Below are 16,622 nucleotides of genomic sequence, written 5' to 3'. Positions count from 1 at the left end.
TTTCTATCCCAAGGCAGAGTTTGCTGCCATAATGCCGCCTAATGAACCATACCACGGGGAATCATCCTCCACCAGCTGCGTTCGCTCCAAAGTAACAATACGCCGTCAAATGCTCATGCATTCGCCTTGAAAACATTACATCCATTAACAATCCAACTGCATAACCAAACTAAGGATATGAGATGCGAGAAGCATCCCAAGTAACAACCAGCGCCTCTAGTGCGATGGTAGTAACGTGGACCACTGTCATGTCCGGTGTGCCTAGTAGCACGTCCAGTGGCTCCCCAACTGCGCCGTTCGCTGATGCAGGTAGGAGCAAAATCGAGTACCGTGCCTCGATACAATGTGTACGTGTGCGTAAAGGTAAAGTCACCCACTCTCACTTCTTCTTCATGAGAGCAGGCTGTTTCGAAGGGTCGGCCGGATCCAGGAACTTGGTCATGGCAAGAGAGAGTTCTTTGAACTCCACCGGCTTCGTGACGTAAGAGTTGAAGCCTGCTTCCACGCACTTTGCGTAAACATCACCGAGGACGTTCGCAGAGAGCGCGATGATAGGGTGGCGGCGGTAGCTATGCTTCTTCTCCCACCGCCGTATTTCTTTGCAAGCTTGGTACCCGTCTTTGTTGGGCATGTGTAGATCACACTGGACGACGTTAGTGCTGTCCGAAAGAAACAGACGTTGCTACTTACGAGGATGATCGAGTAATAGCCGGGTGGCTTTGCAAAGACGGTATCGGTAGCTTGAACACCATCCTGTACCGTCTCTGTTTCAATGTCGATCCTGGCAAGGAATTTCAAGATGACCTGAAGACTATCAGTATGCGCAAGAAGTTACATGTAGAGGCCACTAACCGTTTGGTTGATCTTGTTGTCTTCGACCAGCAAGACCTTGTGGTTCTTGCCACCCACGCGGCGCTTGAGTTCTTCAAAGACAAGCTTTTGGCTGACAACGACCTGCTGTGCGCTGTCTTGATTGCGATCCGTGCTAGACTCACGCTCTTTCTGTGGGTCGAAGATGATAGCAAACTTCGAAGGTTTGAGAGGACGGTAGATGAACTGGAGGCGTCGATCCATGTGAAGCTGCTCGTAGTCATAGACCGGTGCTTCTTTGATCAGCTCCTTCTTCTGTGATGGATCCGAGACTACGACAACGGATGTGTTGCCGTACGCCATGGAGCTGAAGATCTGGTCCACGATGGCGTGCACCTCGGCAGTGTCGTGCAGCACGAGAACAACATGGGTGAATAGCACGGGATTGTCGCCGCCCATCATCTTCTGCGCCTCGATGACGCTAGCTTGACCCGTCACTTGATGAGGTATCCCTTGAGGAAGCGTGTTCCTGATGTGTCGGATCGTAGCTTCCCTACTATGCTCCAATGGGCACACCACCAGAATAGAATACATGGGAGGTTGTAGAGCACTGCCAAGCGGTGACAGGCTACGATGGGGTGAGGACGCACGGAGGGTCTTGTCCGAATCGATGGAGGTGGAAGAGTCGGGCTTGGGGGCTTCCTCGCTATCGGTTCGTTTGGGTGGCAGAGCTAGTTTTATATCCGGGTCTGAAGCTGGGCTGGCCTCTTGCAGGTACGAAGACGCAGAAGATCTTTCCGAACGCAAGCTCGACTGTCCAGTAAGAGCGGCACTTGTCAAAGAGTGATCCGAGCTACCAGAGGAGAGGGACGGAGAGTCGCGCGAACGCTCAGAGGCTGACAGACTAGATGCAGGCGACCTGACAGGTTCGCTCTTGTCCGAGGAGACGCTTGATACGCGCTTGATTGGTGCTTGGCTAGGATTTTGTGACTGAACAAATTTCTGAAGAGCCGAGGGCTGGGGTAGTGGAGGCACTGCTGGCACTGCGAGCGGTGTCTCAAAAGCTGGTGTGCCTGGTGTCGACACCTGCGGCCTGGGGAAGTCGTCGGCAGTGGGAAGCCCAAACTTGATCGTGAAGAAGAAAGTCGAACCCTTGCCTGGCGCACTTCGTGCATCCATTCTACCTCCATGTAGCTCCACGAACTGCATCGAGATAGCCAAGCCGAGTCCTGTTCCGCCGTGTTGCCGGGTACTGCTGGCGTCGATTTGACTGAATCGCTTGAACAGGTACTTGGCCTCAGCATCTGTGAAGCCTTGACCCGTGTCCACCACTTCGAACCGAACCATGGTCTCGTTGTCTCGCAGGGGTCGAGATCGATCGGGTGGTTGCAATCTGCATCGGATAAAGATTTCTCCTCGCTCGGTGAACTTGATTGCATTGCCAACCACATTGAGGAGAACTTGGCGAATGCGGAACTTGTCACCCTTGACCTCTGCTGGCACACCTTCGTCCACGAGGTAGTTGAGTTCAAGGCCTTTCTGTATGGCTAAGCCCATATTCAAGTCATTGACCTCTTCAAGAAGCGACGGCAGATGGAGCCATTCCATGGACAGCTTGATCATACCGGCTTCGACCTTTGACAGATCGAGAATGTCGTTGATGAGGTTCAGCAGACTGTCGGTACTAGCTTTTATGATGTTGACATGCTCCAACTGCTCAGAGTTGAGCGTGCTGTCAAGCAGGAAGTTGACCATGCCGGAGATACCGTTCAGAGGAGTACGGATCTCATGGGACATGTTACTGAGGAACTTGGACTTTGCATCCATGGTTTCCTTCAACGTCTGCTCGAGCAGCTTGTGGTCATTGATGTCGGTAGCTGTGCCATACCAGGTCTCTTCATCGCCGTCTTCAGAGAGTGAATTCTCTAACAAGATCCTGACCAGATGCCACCTGTAGTCACCGTCTTTGTTGCGAAGTCGCACTTCGGTGGAATAAGATGCCCGTCCATCTGCATCCTTTGCAACCCTGAGAATACCAGTGCTTGCTAGTTTGGACAACTTGGCCTGAGGCATGTCCATGCGGTCTGGTACTGCTCCACCTGGGCTGGTGATTGTTCGCTCAGTCTCCGATGAAGCGTCCGATGAGTTTGAGTCGGTTCTACCGTGATCTGCTGGCATCGAAGTGGGCACATTAGCGACTCCGTGTTCATCTAACTCGGGAAGCTTGCACTTGACAACGTCATCAGGGTGCACATGCTCCAAGAAGCCGTTGCCCAGGGCATGAATCTCACTCTGACCAGAGAAAGAAATCCATTGGGAATTGCAAAACGTCAAACCCCTGCGATCTGACACGACAAACACAATCTGTGGGCTTGAATTTGCTAGCGCGCGGTATTTGGCCTCCGACGCAGCTGTCTCTTGTTGTCGGGAAGAATTGAGTTCGGCAATATGCTGTTCGTGAAAGTCCATGTTGGTGCCGATCCAGTGAACAATCTGTTGACGCTTGTTCTTGAGTGGGGCGACGCGTACATAAAACCATCGGTATTGTTGATCAAATCGTTGCAGTCTCACCTTCTTCTGCAATTGCTGGCCAGTGCGTAGCGATCTGCTCCACTCTTCCAGATACGAATCGCGATCCTCTGGGTGAATTGAATCCCATGGGTCTCGTAACACCTGGCGTTGATCCTGGCCTCTATAGATGAGGAACTTGGAGTTGACCCAGGTGATTGCTCCGGTATTGGGAGCGGCGGTGAAGATCTGCACCGGTAACGAGTCGGTGATTGTGCGGAGTAGACTTTCTGAAGGAGGTGGCATTTCAGACGTTTCGGTGATGGACGGTCTCCTCACGTGACCATGCGAAGCGTGAGGCTTTCCTCCGGGTGTTGTCGCCGAGGGCAAAGACTGGAACGACGAGCTGAAGTCTGCGCCGTATGAGTGCAAGAACGAGTGGCCTCGATTGGAGTTGCTCTGCATCTGGGCGCGACGCGTGCTCAACGACTCATCTGGCTTATCGTTACGTGCCTTGGAAGCATCGTCATTGGCCTGTTCAGCTACTGGGTTTACAGTCACTCTCTTTGCAGGACGCTTGTCTGTCTTGCGTGCAGCTTGTTCATGAGGCGTCGAAGTTGGAGCATTCAGCGTTTTGCCATATTGTTTTCGCGCATCAAAGTAGCTCTCAACCGCTTCGCTGCCTGCGAGATGGCCAGGCGTGCCGCCAACGGAGTGTCTGCTCGAGAATCCGACGGAAGAAGTGTCCCAGCCAGGTGTTCCGGCGATGGAGTCTCCGGGACTGTGCTTGGATCGACCCGAGTAGTCGGAAGGACTAGTAACACTGCCCGCTGCTGAGTTGGTGATGTCTTCCAGATCAAGGTGGAGCAGATCGTCGAGGCTATCGGAATCCGAGGGGAGGCTAATGCCGCCAGAAGTGCCAGCTGTCATGCGCCGCTGTCGGACCGACGCGACTTGAGCTTGAGCGTTGGTGAAGTGCCAAGCATTGGAGAATGACGTAGCAAGGTGAGGGCCAAGGTGCTTCAATGAGTTGGTAAGGTTCCGCGGATATGGCACGATGGGCGACAGTATGGAAAGGATCGCAATGGGCGCTTTCCGCACAAAGCCCTCCTTGTTCAGCGACGTTGACATGGATTGTTCGGACTGTCTCCGCGTCATTGACGGCGTTTGATTTGGCGTGGAGGTTGCTGGAGACGCCATGATCTGAGATAGAATGGGATGCACCAGAGGTATGTGTGTGACGGTACTGGCTTTGTCAACGCCAATGGCCTCAACCATGCCAAATTGTGTGTAGTCTTGAGGTGAACGCGACGGGTTGAATGTCTCCTCGTCGACATTGCCTGTAGCGAAGAACGGATTGGCATCAGCATCATTCTGGATAGCCGGGGACGGTGCGGGGGACTGTGCCCATGGTGAGCTTGGGTACTGCTCGTACTCTTCATAGCGTTGCGGCAGGCGGGGATCATTCGTAGCCAGATTGGCGCGGCCACGAGCGGCGGCCGCTTTGTGAGCTTCTTGTGCAGCAGCACTACCCTGTATCGCAGAAGGTTTATTCTGTTCCGATTTGTCCTTACCCAAGTCCTCTTTAGATGTCGAATGCGAAGTCGAGTAATCTCTAGTCAGAGTGACCAAGCGCCCTCTCTCCAAGACACGGTTAACACCGGTGTTGTCGATGAGGGCATCTGGCTCGTGATCGAGAGCACGCAGTACATGGTACACAGCGCTGGGCGGCGAAGGCTCTCCCATACTGGAGAATTCTGGGTCGCTAAAGGTAGGTCCACCTGTTGGTGTCGAGCCAGCGAATGCGGGAGAGGCGCCATCAAAGGAAGCCTGTGAGACCTGCCTTAGCGGATGCTCTGGCCTGGCAGCCATATGGGGTGCGTGGCTGGCAGACCTCATTGGACCTCTTGGCCGGTTGAGCGACGCCGATGTAGACGTATCTGGAGCGGCGCTGGATTTCTGGCGTTCGTGGCCGGCGAAGGAGTGATGCGAGAACAGCTTCGGTCTGCGTTCCGGGATCGTGGTGGAAGGAGGCATGTCGGCATGTTCATAGTCGCGTGAGCTTGGGTTCTCTTCCGACTGGAAATGGCTTGCTGCTTCCTGATAGGTGGCTGCATGTGGACTTCCCTCGTTTCCCATGGCAGTAAAACTAGTCTTCTGGCCCCATGGCACGTTCTCGATATCAGACGCATCCGCTGGTACTGCCAGGGTGGCTCTTTCCGCTCCATAGTGGTCGCGCATGATGGACGTTACCGCCGTCCACCAAGCAGCAAGGCCGGGCTCGGCACCCAGGCGCAGTACGATGTCGTAAAGATTGGGACTCGGGAATCGCGGGTCTTCTGCATCCGGGCTCTGGTAGTTCCTTCCTCCGGGGGCGAAGGGCGTGCTTGATGCGGCGGGGGTGCTGCTCTCGGAGGCGATGCGCTCTTGCGGGGTCGCGTACTCTCGCGACTGCCCCGCTGCTACCGTGGGCGACAGGCTGGTGAAGGGCATGTGGAATGCCGAGGCCCATCGTGGCGTGTTTGGGACTGAAGGGAAGGGGTAAGATGGCGTTCGAACGGCATGGGTGGCGGCGGGCGTGGGTGGCATGCTGCCGCGAATGGTCCTCGCAGACTCGGTCGATTCGGTCGACGTGGTAAGGCCCGTAGGGAGCGGCGGGTTCGGGCTCGGGGTTGGACTGATAAAGGCGCCCTCGAGGGTGGGCGAGATGCCCGGCATGGGTTCCTCCTTGATGGGCGATATGCGGCGAGTGCCCAGCGCGACAGCGGAATTGTTGGAAGAGCTCCGCATGCGCGCCCGCTGCTGTTGCTGCAGCATCTTCAGCTGCAGGCCGCGCAGCCGCTCCACCTCCATCTCGTCGGGCGAGGCCTCGCTCAGTGGCGCTTCTTCCGCGGCCAGCTCGTCGGCACCAGCGCCTTCGTCCTCGTCGCCCGGCTGGCTCTCTGCTTCGCTCAGTTCGCTGTCGGTGGCGGCATCGTCGCGGGGGTTGCTCGGGTTCCGGGTTCCGGGCGAGGGCTGCGAAGTTTGCGACTGATATGTCTTCGCGTCGCTGGCGGCCAGTCTCTGCAGTGGCGGGCGCGTCGTGGGTGGCGGCGCAGTCTCTCTCTTTGAATCAGGAGAGGGTGACGGGGCCTTTGTCATTATTGCATTCCCCAGTCTCCCACAGAACGCGCAGGTGGTGTCGTGATGGGGTCGAGGCAGCGGCGGGCATAGATGGGATGGTGAGCTATGACGTCGCGGAGTGTGCTCCTGGCAAGAATGGACGGTGAAGCAGCCTCAGCACATGGACAGGTCAACAACACAACTTAATGGCCACCAGTGGTTTCGCGCTGTCAGACTGCCAGCAGAGGCCGAATCCCACCGGAGCGCAGAGACAAGCTGGGAGTGCTTGGTGAGTAAGAATCAGGTGGTGGGCTCATGCCAGGATCAGGAGCAGGATAGCCTCGCGCCCGTGGGCTTCAACACACGCCCGCATACACTTACAGAAACGTCGAGGCCGCGCACTGCACGCGCTGGACAAAAGCAGTTTGGATGGATCGTGGATCGCGTAAATGATGTGTATTGGCGCGAGGGACCGTCTTGCTCCTGTCTCATTACAGCCGCCCGCTTGGACGAAATTGACTGTTGGCTGCGAGCCGCTAGATCACGGCCAGCGACGTCATCAGGGTTTCTCGATACTCCAGCCGCGCCTACGCCGATCTGGAAACCTCCAGCGACGCCCAACCTCCACAGCCCGTACTCACCGCACCGCATTCTCCCTCTTCGCTGTCTCTACATCGTGATCCTGCCTTCACCACCCATCCCCGTCGACCGCTCTTGGGGCGCTCTACATGGCGTCAACTACTATTTTAGCGATGGCCAACGGGATGCCACGTTTCCCCATTGGATGGGTACCCCTGCACATTTCCAAGACGGTTTCCCATGCCGTCCCAAACCGGCTAGCGCCAGCAGCTTTCCTTCCGGAAGCCTGAGAGACGCTCAACGCACCACCGTTCTCGACACTACTCAAGAGCCTCACTAGCGACGCTGCTGTCCCTCTCTCGATCAACGTGTTGAATACGCTATCCCGCAAATTGGGCCGTCCTGTCACGTCTCGGCCCGAATCTGCGCCTGCCTACAAGTAGCCCATGGAGCCACTTGTGGTGTCATTATACTGGAGGGCGGACCATGCGGCTGGATTTTGCAGTATACCAGAGTACACTAGGAAGCCTCAGCGGCTTTGGCGCTTCCATTCTTCTAGCTCCTGTCAAATGCGGCGGGGCGGAATCCCAAGACAACGTGGTAGCAATGTGCCGAGCAGCTGCCATGCGAGACACGCTGCGCTCCAAACTTTGACAATCTCTACCCGTCAGCTGGCGGGTACCTGCCTCACGTGCGAACACCACGGCTGACAGGTACCCACTGCCATGCCCGCGTCGCCCTCGGTAGAGGTATCGTGAGATCAGACAATGCCTGCTCGCAGCCCTGTACTCGCAATCTATCTTCATCCGCGACTTACCGCGCTTCCGTTCCGACGCTCGGAACGACTACCCCTACCAATCATCATCCAGAAGTCTTCGAACGGGTACCTTACATTGCCCATTACTACCCAATGCAGATCTCCTGGCAATCTCAATATCGAGACGCCACAGCCGTCTTCGGTGAGGATGATCTTTGTGCAAACCGTTATCCAGGGTCCGCGGAGCCCTACCTTTGGAACAACCACGGTACGCAATCGCCGATCAGATCGTGATGATCGCCACCCCAATGACGCGAACATGAACGTTTGAGCCGCGCGTAGCCTATCCGTGTGAGATCTGGCATTACATCTCTCTATGAAGAACTATGATTATTACTGAAAATTGAGCTGTTTCGCATACTAAATGGCATTCGACCGAAGGACCATCTACATTTTACAAATACCATCTGCCTGCGCACCAGCATCGGATTTAACCTTGCAGCACAGACCACGTGAAAGTGTCTCGCCATTTCCTGCACCAGTACGCGAACAACAACAACAACACTCGCCATAGACGATATCTCCCAAATCAAAGGGCCAGCTACCATACGATCTATCAAAATTCACTTTTGCGTCACCGGAAGGTAAGCGGGTAAAATGGCCAAGCGAATGACAAATACATCTACTACTAAATTTCCAGCAAGCCTCAAACACACCGACAAGACAAGACCGCCCATTCGACAACCATCAATGAAACGACCACGAACCACATTGATCTAGACGCTTCCAGCACTTTGAACATCCTCGTCTTTTCCAATACCTCTGCGAGTACTGGCCGCGCTACCAGTATTACCCGCACAGAGATCCAGCACCATATCTCCTCTGAACTCCGCATGACAAACCATACTCGGCTCGTTCGTATAGGTCCTGCCAAAGTAATATATTGGGCAATACTCCGTGCCCTTACACTCGATTGGACGACATACACTGGCATCACAGCCGTCTTTCGCTTTGAACGATACCTTCAGCCCGTTCTGATACCCAGGACACATGCCGATCTTGTGTTGCATATCCGTAGTGGACATTTTGAGATCGTTGAACTTGTTATGGCCGTACAGAGTAGGATGCTTGGCAGGATCAGCGCAATCCAGGAGCGAAACGTCTTGGGGTGAAGTCAGTAAAGATGTTACTCAGCTAAGACGCGTGCTATACACTTACCATACCAGAGCTTCTGATACGTATCACCAGCAGTCTTGTTCTGCACCAACCCATACTCAAACTGCAGAATCTCCGCTGGTTTGCTGGGATTCCACATCTTGAACACTGGACTCTGACCGCGCAGCTTATCGTATTCCGCACAGTAGTCGGCTGGGCGCTGATCGTCATAGGCTGGGCAAGTGACGCGAAAAGGCTCTGTGTAGCTTCCTCCAACTGCGATAGTATGCTTGACGTGATCTTGGTAGAAATCCCAGGTTCCGTTGCCTCCTTTCTCCTCGGACCTATCACCACCCAGGGTATAGGCAGCGACCGAGTTTAGATCAAACTCTTCTTGGCAGTGGTTGTTGATAATGACATTACCGTACTCCGGTCCTTCATCCGGCACCAAGCCGGCTGACTCCGCGGGGGATGCTGGTGACACACCCGATGCAGTCGCGCCAGCACCGCCAGCGCCAACGCCGGTACCAGAAGCCATAGCCGGAGGTGCAGAGCCCGCAGAAGACGCCACAGGCACGCCCATGGACGACATGAACTCCAGGACCGAACTCATTGACATACTCCCCTCAGCCGCCGATGTCAAGCCCAGAAGCGGTGCCTCGCTCTTCTTCACTACGCCTGCGTGTGAGAAGGGGCTGCTATGTTGACCGTGTGGTACTAGTATCAGGGCAAAGCCCAAAAGCATGAAGTACTCGGCGTAGAAAACCATCGTTGGTGTTGGGAGTTGAAGATATGAAGATATGCGCTATGAGGAACTGATCGTCTGCGTAGCGTTGTTGGTAGAGATCGATAGAGAAGAGCGTTGTATTTTGCATGTAGTAGAAATCTGCAGGAAAAAGGTGTATGTGGAGGAAGATGAAGGGAACGAAAAGAGTTGAAATATGTGTAGTATTCCTGCCATGAGTCTTTAACGATGACTTGGAGCGATGCGGGAAGTGACTGGCGTTGACAGACGTCGGCTTGACTCGTACGGTGACAAGATTGTCAACGTCGCTATGAATCAACGCTTTTTCTGTATGTAAGAGTCATGGTTCTGTGCTGGTAAAACATCAGCCCATCCTCATCTCATATCTATTCCATCTCGTGCCCTGTAATGTTTCCGCCATCTTGCATCCGAATCTAATCACCACGTCGCCTGCCAATCAATCTCCAACATCGAACCACTTGAGCAACTCAACGTTATACTCCTGAAATCCAGCAACAAGATCCGCAGCACCTACATTTGGTTGCTGTAGAAGAGTAGCGTAGAAGCAAGCTACACGTGTCGCGAACACACCCGGCCTGAATGCCACCCATTCCCGACGTCCCTCCGACTCCTGGGCAAACAGACCTAGCTCGCGATGCGCGGATAGAGCAGGCAGGGATGCATCTTTCCAAGAGGACGCTCTCAAAGTCTGCTTGTGGGCCCGCCAGTCCGCACCTGCCTTTCCGTGGTAGTTGGTAGCCATCTGGAAGTCTTGCAATTTAGCGTGAATCTCGTGCCACAACAACATTGATGTATACGATTCCTTGAAATCAGCGGTACCCAATTCTCTTTTCATTCTCTTGCACGTTTCGGTGGTGGACAGCTTGCATCGGATGAACTCGAGCTTTCTGGTCTTGGAACCCTGAGGGGTCGACGTCTTGAGCACCTCTACCAGCTCATCAAAGGCGGCTTGTTGGTGGTAAGACTCTTCCGTTGGTTTAGGGTTCACGTAAGGATCTCCAGTTGGGTCCTCATGTGGTGGAGCATGTGTTGCAACGTCCTGCTGTGGTTGCAGAGCCATGTTCATGAACCGGTCGATCAGTGATGTGTCGTCGCTAGATTCGACCTGACGACCGTCCTCGATGCTGGGAGGGAGACCGTTGCAGTTGACATCGCTTGCTTGTGTTGCAGATCGCTCATCCCAGCGTGTATACGGGGGACAATCTGTGTCCGGGGTGGTCGTAGTCAAGGAAGAGTTTTCTTCTTGCTTGTCCGCCTTCTTCAGCCTTCTCTCCTCCAGAGGCAGTGTATCAATCTCCGCGTCACCTTGATCTCCGAGAGTACCTCCAAGCGTAGTACCGTTATAAGCAGGTACATCGCTGATGGTCCTGATATCTGGCGATATAGTAGGGGAGTCCTCCTGCTTGATAAATCCGTATGATTCCGAGTCGTCGCTGGGATTGTCATCACCGCCATAAGAACTTGTGACAGTGCTCAGAGCGACATCTTCGGGTGCGCTATTACTGGAGGGGCCCCTGATGAAGGGCTTGGGTAAAGGCGCGTTCGAGAGAGAGCGTTCCTGCTTCCTAACTTTCCTAAGCGTGTCTTTTCGAGACGTAAAGAGGCGTTTCCCGATCAAACATCTGAGCATGATCTCGATACTACCCATGTCAGTTCGCTTTCTTGGAAGACGGAGTTGTCTTACGTCGCTTTGTCATCCGGCTGGCTAATGCGAAGTTCGTTTGTTGCACTTCTTCGGTCATCGTCTCCCCATATAGAGCCGTAGCGCGACATCAAGCTTTGAGCTTCTTCCTTGAAGCACTCCGGATCCTCGTACGCCTTCCGTAGGTTGGGAAGGTCCTTGGGCATTGTACTGTTGATCACTGCTTTCGTGACGCCTTCATAGAGTTCTTCTGCCTTTGGATCAAGGAGACGGTGTTTACCGCCCACTCTTTCATCCGCAGCCAAACCCAGACTGCTCAGGTAGTCTGCTACCGCCCTTTCTGACTTCATAGAGTCGGCCAGTAAGATCTCGCCCTCTTGTTTGAGCTTCACCGGGTCCGCTACAGGCTTTGCTTCTTTGCCAATAGTTAGTCAAATTCGATAGCGGAGAGGCGAAACTTACCTTATCCATGGCGTACCAGACAATGGGGGTCTTCTCTGGTTGGGTTATCTTTGTGCGAAATACAGGATTTTGGATTGTGCGGGTGAGATGTCGCCTGGACTACTAGGCGTTGTTGTGGTTACCTAGGCACTTGTGCAAAGGCCCCCAGGTTTTCTTGGCGAACTGATCACTACCCAACAACTCAGGAAAGCATTGACGTCCAAACAGCTATCGATGTCGTAGGAATATCAAGACCAAACCGCTCTACAGCGCTCTCTACCAGTGTTTGGATAACGAATATCTTCTTAGGTCTGGGACTGAACAGAGTGGGGAAGTAATGTGAGAAGACTTTAGTGGTGTCTTACAGCGGACATCCCTATTTCATAAACGATGAGACCCGAACTTTGAATATGTTTGGGAAGAAAGAGATGACATAAAGAAAGGTATGTGAGGGTTATGGAAGAGATTTGACGCAGACAACCTGGAATGCTACTCCTGTGTACGATGCACGTAACTTGATTTTGCCTAAACAAGTCTGAGTAGCCTTCAAGTCGCTAGGATCATGTTCTGTCATAATCCCCTCCGCATGTTCATGTTGTCTGTCTTTCTACAAGCGAGCGCGCTTGGGTTCATGTAAAACAAGGTCAATACAACGCCCGTAAGCCGTCGGAGAGACTTACGGAAGGTAGGATGAGGCATATCTCCACTAGGTGTGTCAAGGTACGAGTGACTTGTGTGGATGTGTGAATGAAGAAAGACTCACGACCTTACGTGCTTGCTCATCGATGTCTGACGTTCCGGAGCTAGCTGGCCACGAGGAAAACAAGTCCGCGCCTTCCCCGAGTCAGCCACAACGCACCCAATCACCACGCAGTACCTGACTACTCCGCACTCCAGGCCCTCGATTTTCCTCCACATTCCGCGTCGGCGCTGTTCCGCCCTCCCGCGTCAAGATGCCGACGCAACCCATACTAGAGCTTCCCGAGGCTGCGACGATGCTTGGGTATACAGATATCCGGGAGCCCTCCAATTCTCCCCACAGTGATTTGTTATCTACACCTCAACAGTCTGTGAGTTGAGCGTTTGAAAGTCCGGGAGTTTGTATACTTGCGCAAAGCCCAGCCCAGCATGCCGTCAATATCCCTCACACTGCGCACTGCGCGCACCTTTTCGCGAAGCACAACAAAAGTCATCCAACCTTCTCAAATCGATTCTCGGCAGCTACTGACATCGACAGACATACCTCAACCTCTCGCGCTCCTTCTCCTCGTCTCTCCGCCGTAATGAGATCAACAAAGTCTACCCGAGTGCCGCAGCGGCTATCGAAGACATGGCCTCTGACAGTACGCTGCTATGCGGAGGCTTCGGACTTTCAGGCGTCCCAGACACGCTCATCCATCAAGTAAAGAGCACACCACACATCACAGGCCTAACCGCCGTATCCAACAATGCCGGCATCGTTGGAGGAGGCCTCGGCCTACTACTCGAAAGCAAGCAAGTCAAGAAGATGATTGCCAGCTACGTCGGCGAGAACAAAGTGCTGGAGCAAATGTACCTCACCGGCGAGCTAGAGCTCGAACTCACACCTCAAGGCACCCTCGCCGAGCGATGTAGAGCAGGCGGCGCTGGCATCCCAGCCTTCTACACACCCGCCGCCTTCGGTACCGTCGTACAGACCGGCGAACTAGCCCTCAAGCACAACAGCGACGGCAGCGTAGCCCAATACTCCACACCGCGCGACGTCAAAGTCTTCGCAGGCAAGAGCTACGTAATGGAAGAAAGCATCAAAGGCGACTACGCCTTCATCAAAGCCTACAAAGCCGACCGCCTAGGCAACGTCCAATTCCGTTTCTCTGCCCAAAACTTCAACGGCGCCATGGCGCGCAACGCTACAACCACAATCGTAGAAGCCGAGCACATCGTCGAGCCCGGCGAGATCCCTCCCAACGCCGTCCACGTCCCGGGCATCTACATCGACCGCGTAATCCAGTCCACGGCGGAAAAGAAGATTGAAAAAGTAGTCAACGCAAAAGACCCCCAGGAAGCCGTCTCCGCCCTCGGCGCCGGCGACGCAGCCTCGAAACGCGAACGCATCGTGCGCCGCGCCGCGAAGGAGTTCAAAAACGGCATGTACGCCAACCTAGGGATCGGCATGCCCATGCTCGCCCCTTCCTTCGTAGACCCCTCCGTAGAAGTCCAACTTCAGTCTGAAAACGGCATCTTGGGTCTAGGACCGTACCCGCAAAAGGGCCTCGAAGACCCTGACCTCATCAACGCTGGCAAAGAAACTGTCACTCTTCTCCCCGGCGCATCGTGCTTTGGCTCTGAAGAGAGTTTCGGCATGATTCGTGCGGGCAAGATTGATCTGACTATTCTGGGTGCTATGCAAGTGAGTGCGAGGGGTGACTTGGCCAACTGGATGTTGCCCGGTAAGGTCAAGGGATTTGGCGGTGCGATGGATTTGGTCAGTAATCCGGAGAAGACGAAGGTGGTTGTTACCATGGAACATACGGATAAGAAGGGGAGGCCCAAGATTCTTAAGCAGTGCGAGTTCCCGCTTACGGGTAAGGCCTGTGTGAGCAGGATTATTACGGATTTGGTGAGTGACCCCTCTTTTCCTTTTCGGGTTATATGGATTGGAGACTAATGATTGTGTAGTGCGTGTTTGATGTCGACTTCACAGAGGGCTTGACGCTCATCGAGCTTGCGGATGGTGTTACTGTGGATGAGGTGCGGTCGAAGACTGGTGCGGATTTCAAGGAGGCGGCGGAGATCAAGCCGATGTTGTAGGAGACATGTAGTCTTCACACTCGCACAAAATACCAATGTCGCTTTTCTGCACAGATGATGCACGTCTATTCCAAAACCCCAAGCCCGCTATGAGACAAGTACGCAAACTAAGCTATTGATAATGCAAACACACCAACCACCACGTACAACTACTCTACTCCGTCCTCGTCTTCAAACTACCACTCGCCCCATCAACAGCGGGATCATAGTCGCTTCCAGCCTTTAGACTCTTACTCCTCGACGGTACCATCGTAGGATTAGCCTCCTTCAACGGATCCACCTCAGCAGCCTCAATATCACTGTCCTCACCATCAATACCCGCCTCACGCCTCCGTCTCTGGCGCTCCAACCACTCCTCATCGTCCTCATCCTCGCTATCATCCTCACCAACAACGCCATACCTGCCTTCACTACCGCTACCACTACCATGCTCAGGGTCCTTGATAAAGTTATCAATGATCCAGTACTGCAGCGCATTCATAATCAACGGGAAAATGAACATGACGAAAGTGATTTGCAGTGCGGTGTTTCCTTCTGTCCAGCGCAGTGCCCAGTCTCCTACCCATGCGATCCACGGGAGGAAAGCGAAAATGGCGAGAACGCAGAGTTTCATGCCGATGAGGCCGAGGAAGTAGATGATGGATTGCTTGAGCCACCAGGTTGCGCGGGGTGGTTGGCCGTAGTTGCCGCTGCGGATGGACTCTGGGGGGTTGGCTAGCGGTGTTTTGGCGAATGCGGCGTGGAGGACTTTGAGGAGGAGCACGAGGATTGGGATACCGATTGTGGTCTGGTATCGTTAGTTACTGATTGTAGATGTTCGTGGGAATGAACTTACGTCGATGGCCAGGTTGAGGAGGTAGAATGAGCACGGGTTCGGCTGGTCACCCTCCTCGTTGGTTCCAGCATACTTCGTTGTCGCGCTGGTTGTTGCTGCTACGTCAAATTTGCCGGAAGACAGCATGGACATCAGGACGTTTGCCAGATGCAACAGAACCGAGCCAAAGACCTGCTTGGAAACATCGAAGAACCAGATCTTTATGGGCCTTCGCGGAGACTCCCTCAGCCTCTTGATTGCAAGAGAGGATACGGCGAGTAGTCCAAGGAAACCTTGTACAATCAGTGCAAAGTTTCCAAGGAGGTTGCACTCGCCCTTGTCGCTCTCGCCATCCATCGGGTTTCCTTGTGCGGCTACAGCTTTGCTTGGCTCGGCGGCTGGTACTGCTGTCTTCTCAGGCTTGGTCTCTGCCGGAGTAGCTTCAGACGAGGGTGTAGATGTCGGCCTGGGTACGTTTTCGGGCGCGGCTTCTTCGTCGTTGGCATTGACGTTGTCATCCGTAATACCAATCGGTGTCGGTGTCGGTGTCGCAGGGGCAGCCTTCGAAGGCTCAACAGGTTTCGCAGGTTCTTTTTCCACGCCGTCGATGCCCATAAGCTCGGTCTCAAAAACTGCACGCACCATTAGCCAGACCCAAACTCTCCGCATAAAGCAAACATACCCAGCGTTGATCCCGCAGGAATCTTGTCACCCATAGCGTGGTTCCCATACGCCAGACCAGGCGGGATAACCAACTTCCTGGCCTCTCCAATACACATATCCAGCAGGCCCTGATCCCAGCCCTTGATCACTTGGCCCTTGCCAATGGTGAATGTAAACGGTGCGCCACGGTCGTAGCTCGAGTCAAACTTGCTGCCATCGCTCTGCAGCGTGCCCTTGTACATCATCGACACTTTGTCGCCTTTCTGAGTTTTGCGCGTACATTCCGCCGGTCTGGTGACTTGGACTTCGAGATCCTGCGCAAAGGCAAGCGAAGGCAACAGCGCGAGGGGGAGCGCAAGGAGGGAGGTGAGGAGCCGCATGGCAGGCGGCAGTAAAGCGACGTGATGTCGCGGTCGCGGTCGAATAAGAAAAGCGAATGCGGAATTGCGCGTGAGGTAGGAGGTAGAGAGGCAAGAAGCAGTGCGAGTTAATAAGCCACGATGAGGCTGATTACTGTACCGTACTGCCGGACTTTCGGGGCTTCTGAAACCTGCGTCGTGCGAAACGAAGCGCTTAACGCTCGCAAGTGCGGATG

General features: G+C 54.2%; 5 protein-coding genes across 5 annotated transcripts; 1 reads left to right on the top strand and 4 right to left on the bottom strand.

The window, feature by feature from the left end:
- Positions 1 to 379: 379 nt before the first annotated feature.
- Positions 380 to 6,459, bottom strand: J4E78_005767 (uncharacterized protein; the record flags this gene model as incomplete). Its single annotated transcript, XM_049366383.1, has 3 exons — positions 380 to 643; positions 691 to 804; positions 853 to 6,459. 3 exons carry the CDS (start codon positions 6,457 to 6,459, stop codon positions 380 to 382), a joined length of 5,985 nt encoding a protein of 1,994 aa, XP_049222109.1.
- Positions 6,460 to 8,605: 2,146 nt separating this feature from the next.
- J4E78_005766 (uncharacterized protein) lies at positions 8,606 to 9,680 on the bottom strand (the record flags this gene model as incomplete). Its single annotated transcript, XM_049366382.1, has 3 exons — positions 8,606 to 8,683; positions 8,743 to 8,918; positions 8,975 to 9,680. The coding sequence occupies 3 exons, from the start codon at positions 9,678 to 9,680 to the stop codon at positions 8,606 to 8,608; spliced, it is 960 nt and encodes a 319-aa protein (XP_049222108.1).
- A 433-nt stretch (positions 9,681 to 10,113) lies between these two features.
- J4E78_005765 (uncharacterized protein) lies at positions 10,114 to 11,790 on the bottom strand (the record flags this gene model as incomplete). Its single annotated transcript, XM_049366381.1, has 3 exons — positions 10,114 to 11,317; positions 11,362 to 11,726; positions 11,782 to 11,790. The coding sequence occupies 3 exons, from the start codon at positions 11,788 to 11,790 to the stop codon at positions 10,114 to 10,116; spliced, it is 1,578 nt and encodes a 525-aa protein (XP_049222107.1).
- Positions 11,791 to 12,888: 1,098 nt separating this feature from the next.
- Positions 12,889 to 14,550, top strand: J4E78_005764 (uncharacterized protein; the record flags this gene model as incomplete). The annotated part of the gene is made up of 3 exons (XM_049366380.1): positions 12,889 to 12,948; positions 12,998 to 14,359; positions 14,419 to 14,550. 3 exons carry the CDS (start codon positions 12,889 to 12,891, stop codon positions 14,548 to 14,550), a joined length of 1,554 nt encoding a protein of 517 aa, XP_049222106.1.
- A 154-nt stretch (positions 14,551 to 14,704) lies between these two features.
- On the bottom strand, positions 14,705 to 16,407 carry J4E78_005763 (uncharacterized protein; the record flags this gene model as incomplete). The annotated part of the gene is made up of 3 exons (XM_049366379.1): positions 14,705 to 15,337; positions 15,386 to 15,996; positions 16,047 to 16,407. 3 exons carry the CDS (start codon positions 16,405 to 16,407, stop codon positions 14,705 to 14,707), a joined length of 1,605 nt encoding a protein of 534 aa, XP_049222105.1.
- Positions 16,408 to 16,622: the final 215 nt, after the last annotated feature.

The sequence above is a fragment of the Alternaria triticimaculans genome (genome assembly GCF_023758025.1).
Source record: "Alternaria triticimaculans strain BMP 0046 chromosome Unknown scaffold_7, whole genome shotgun sequence".
Taxonomy (NCBI): domain Eukaryota; kingdom Fungi; phylum Ascomycota; class Dothideomycetes; order Pleosporales; family Pleosporaceae; genus Alternaria; species Alternaria triticimaculans.
The sequence above is the reverse complement of the archived record's forward strand: the minus strand, read 5'-3'. Positions and strand labels throughout refer to the sequence as shown.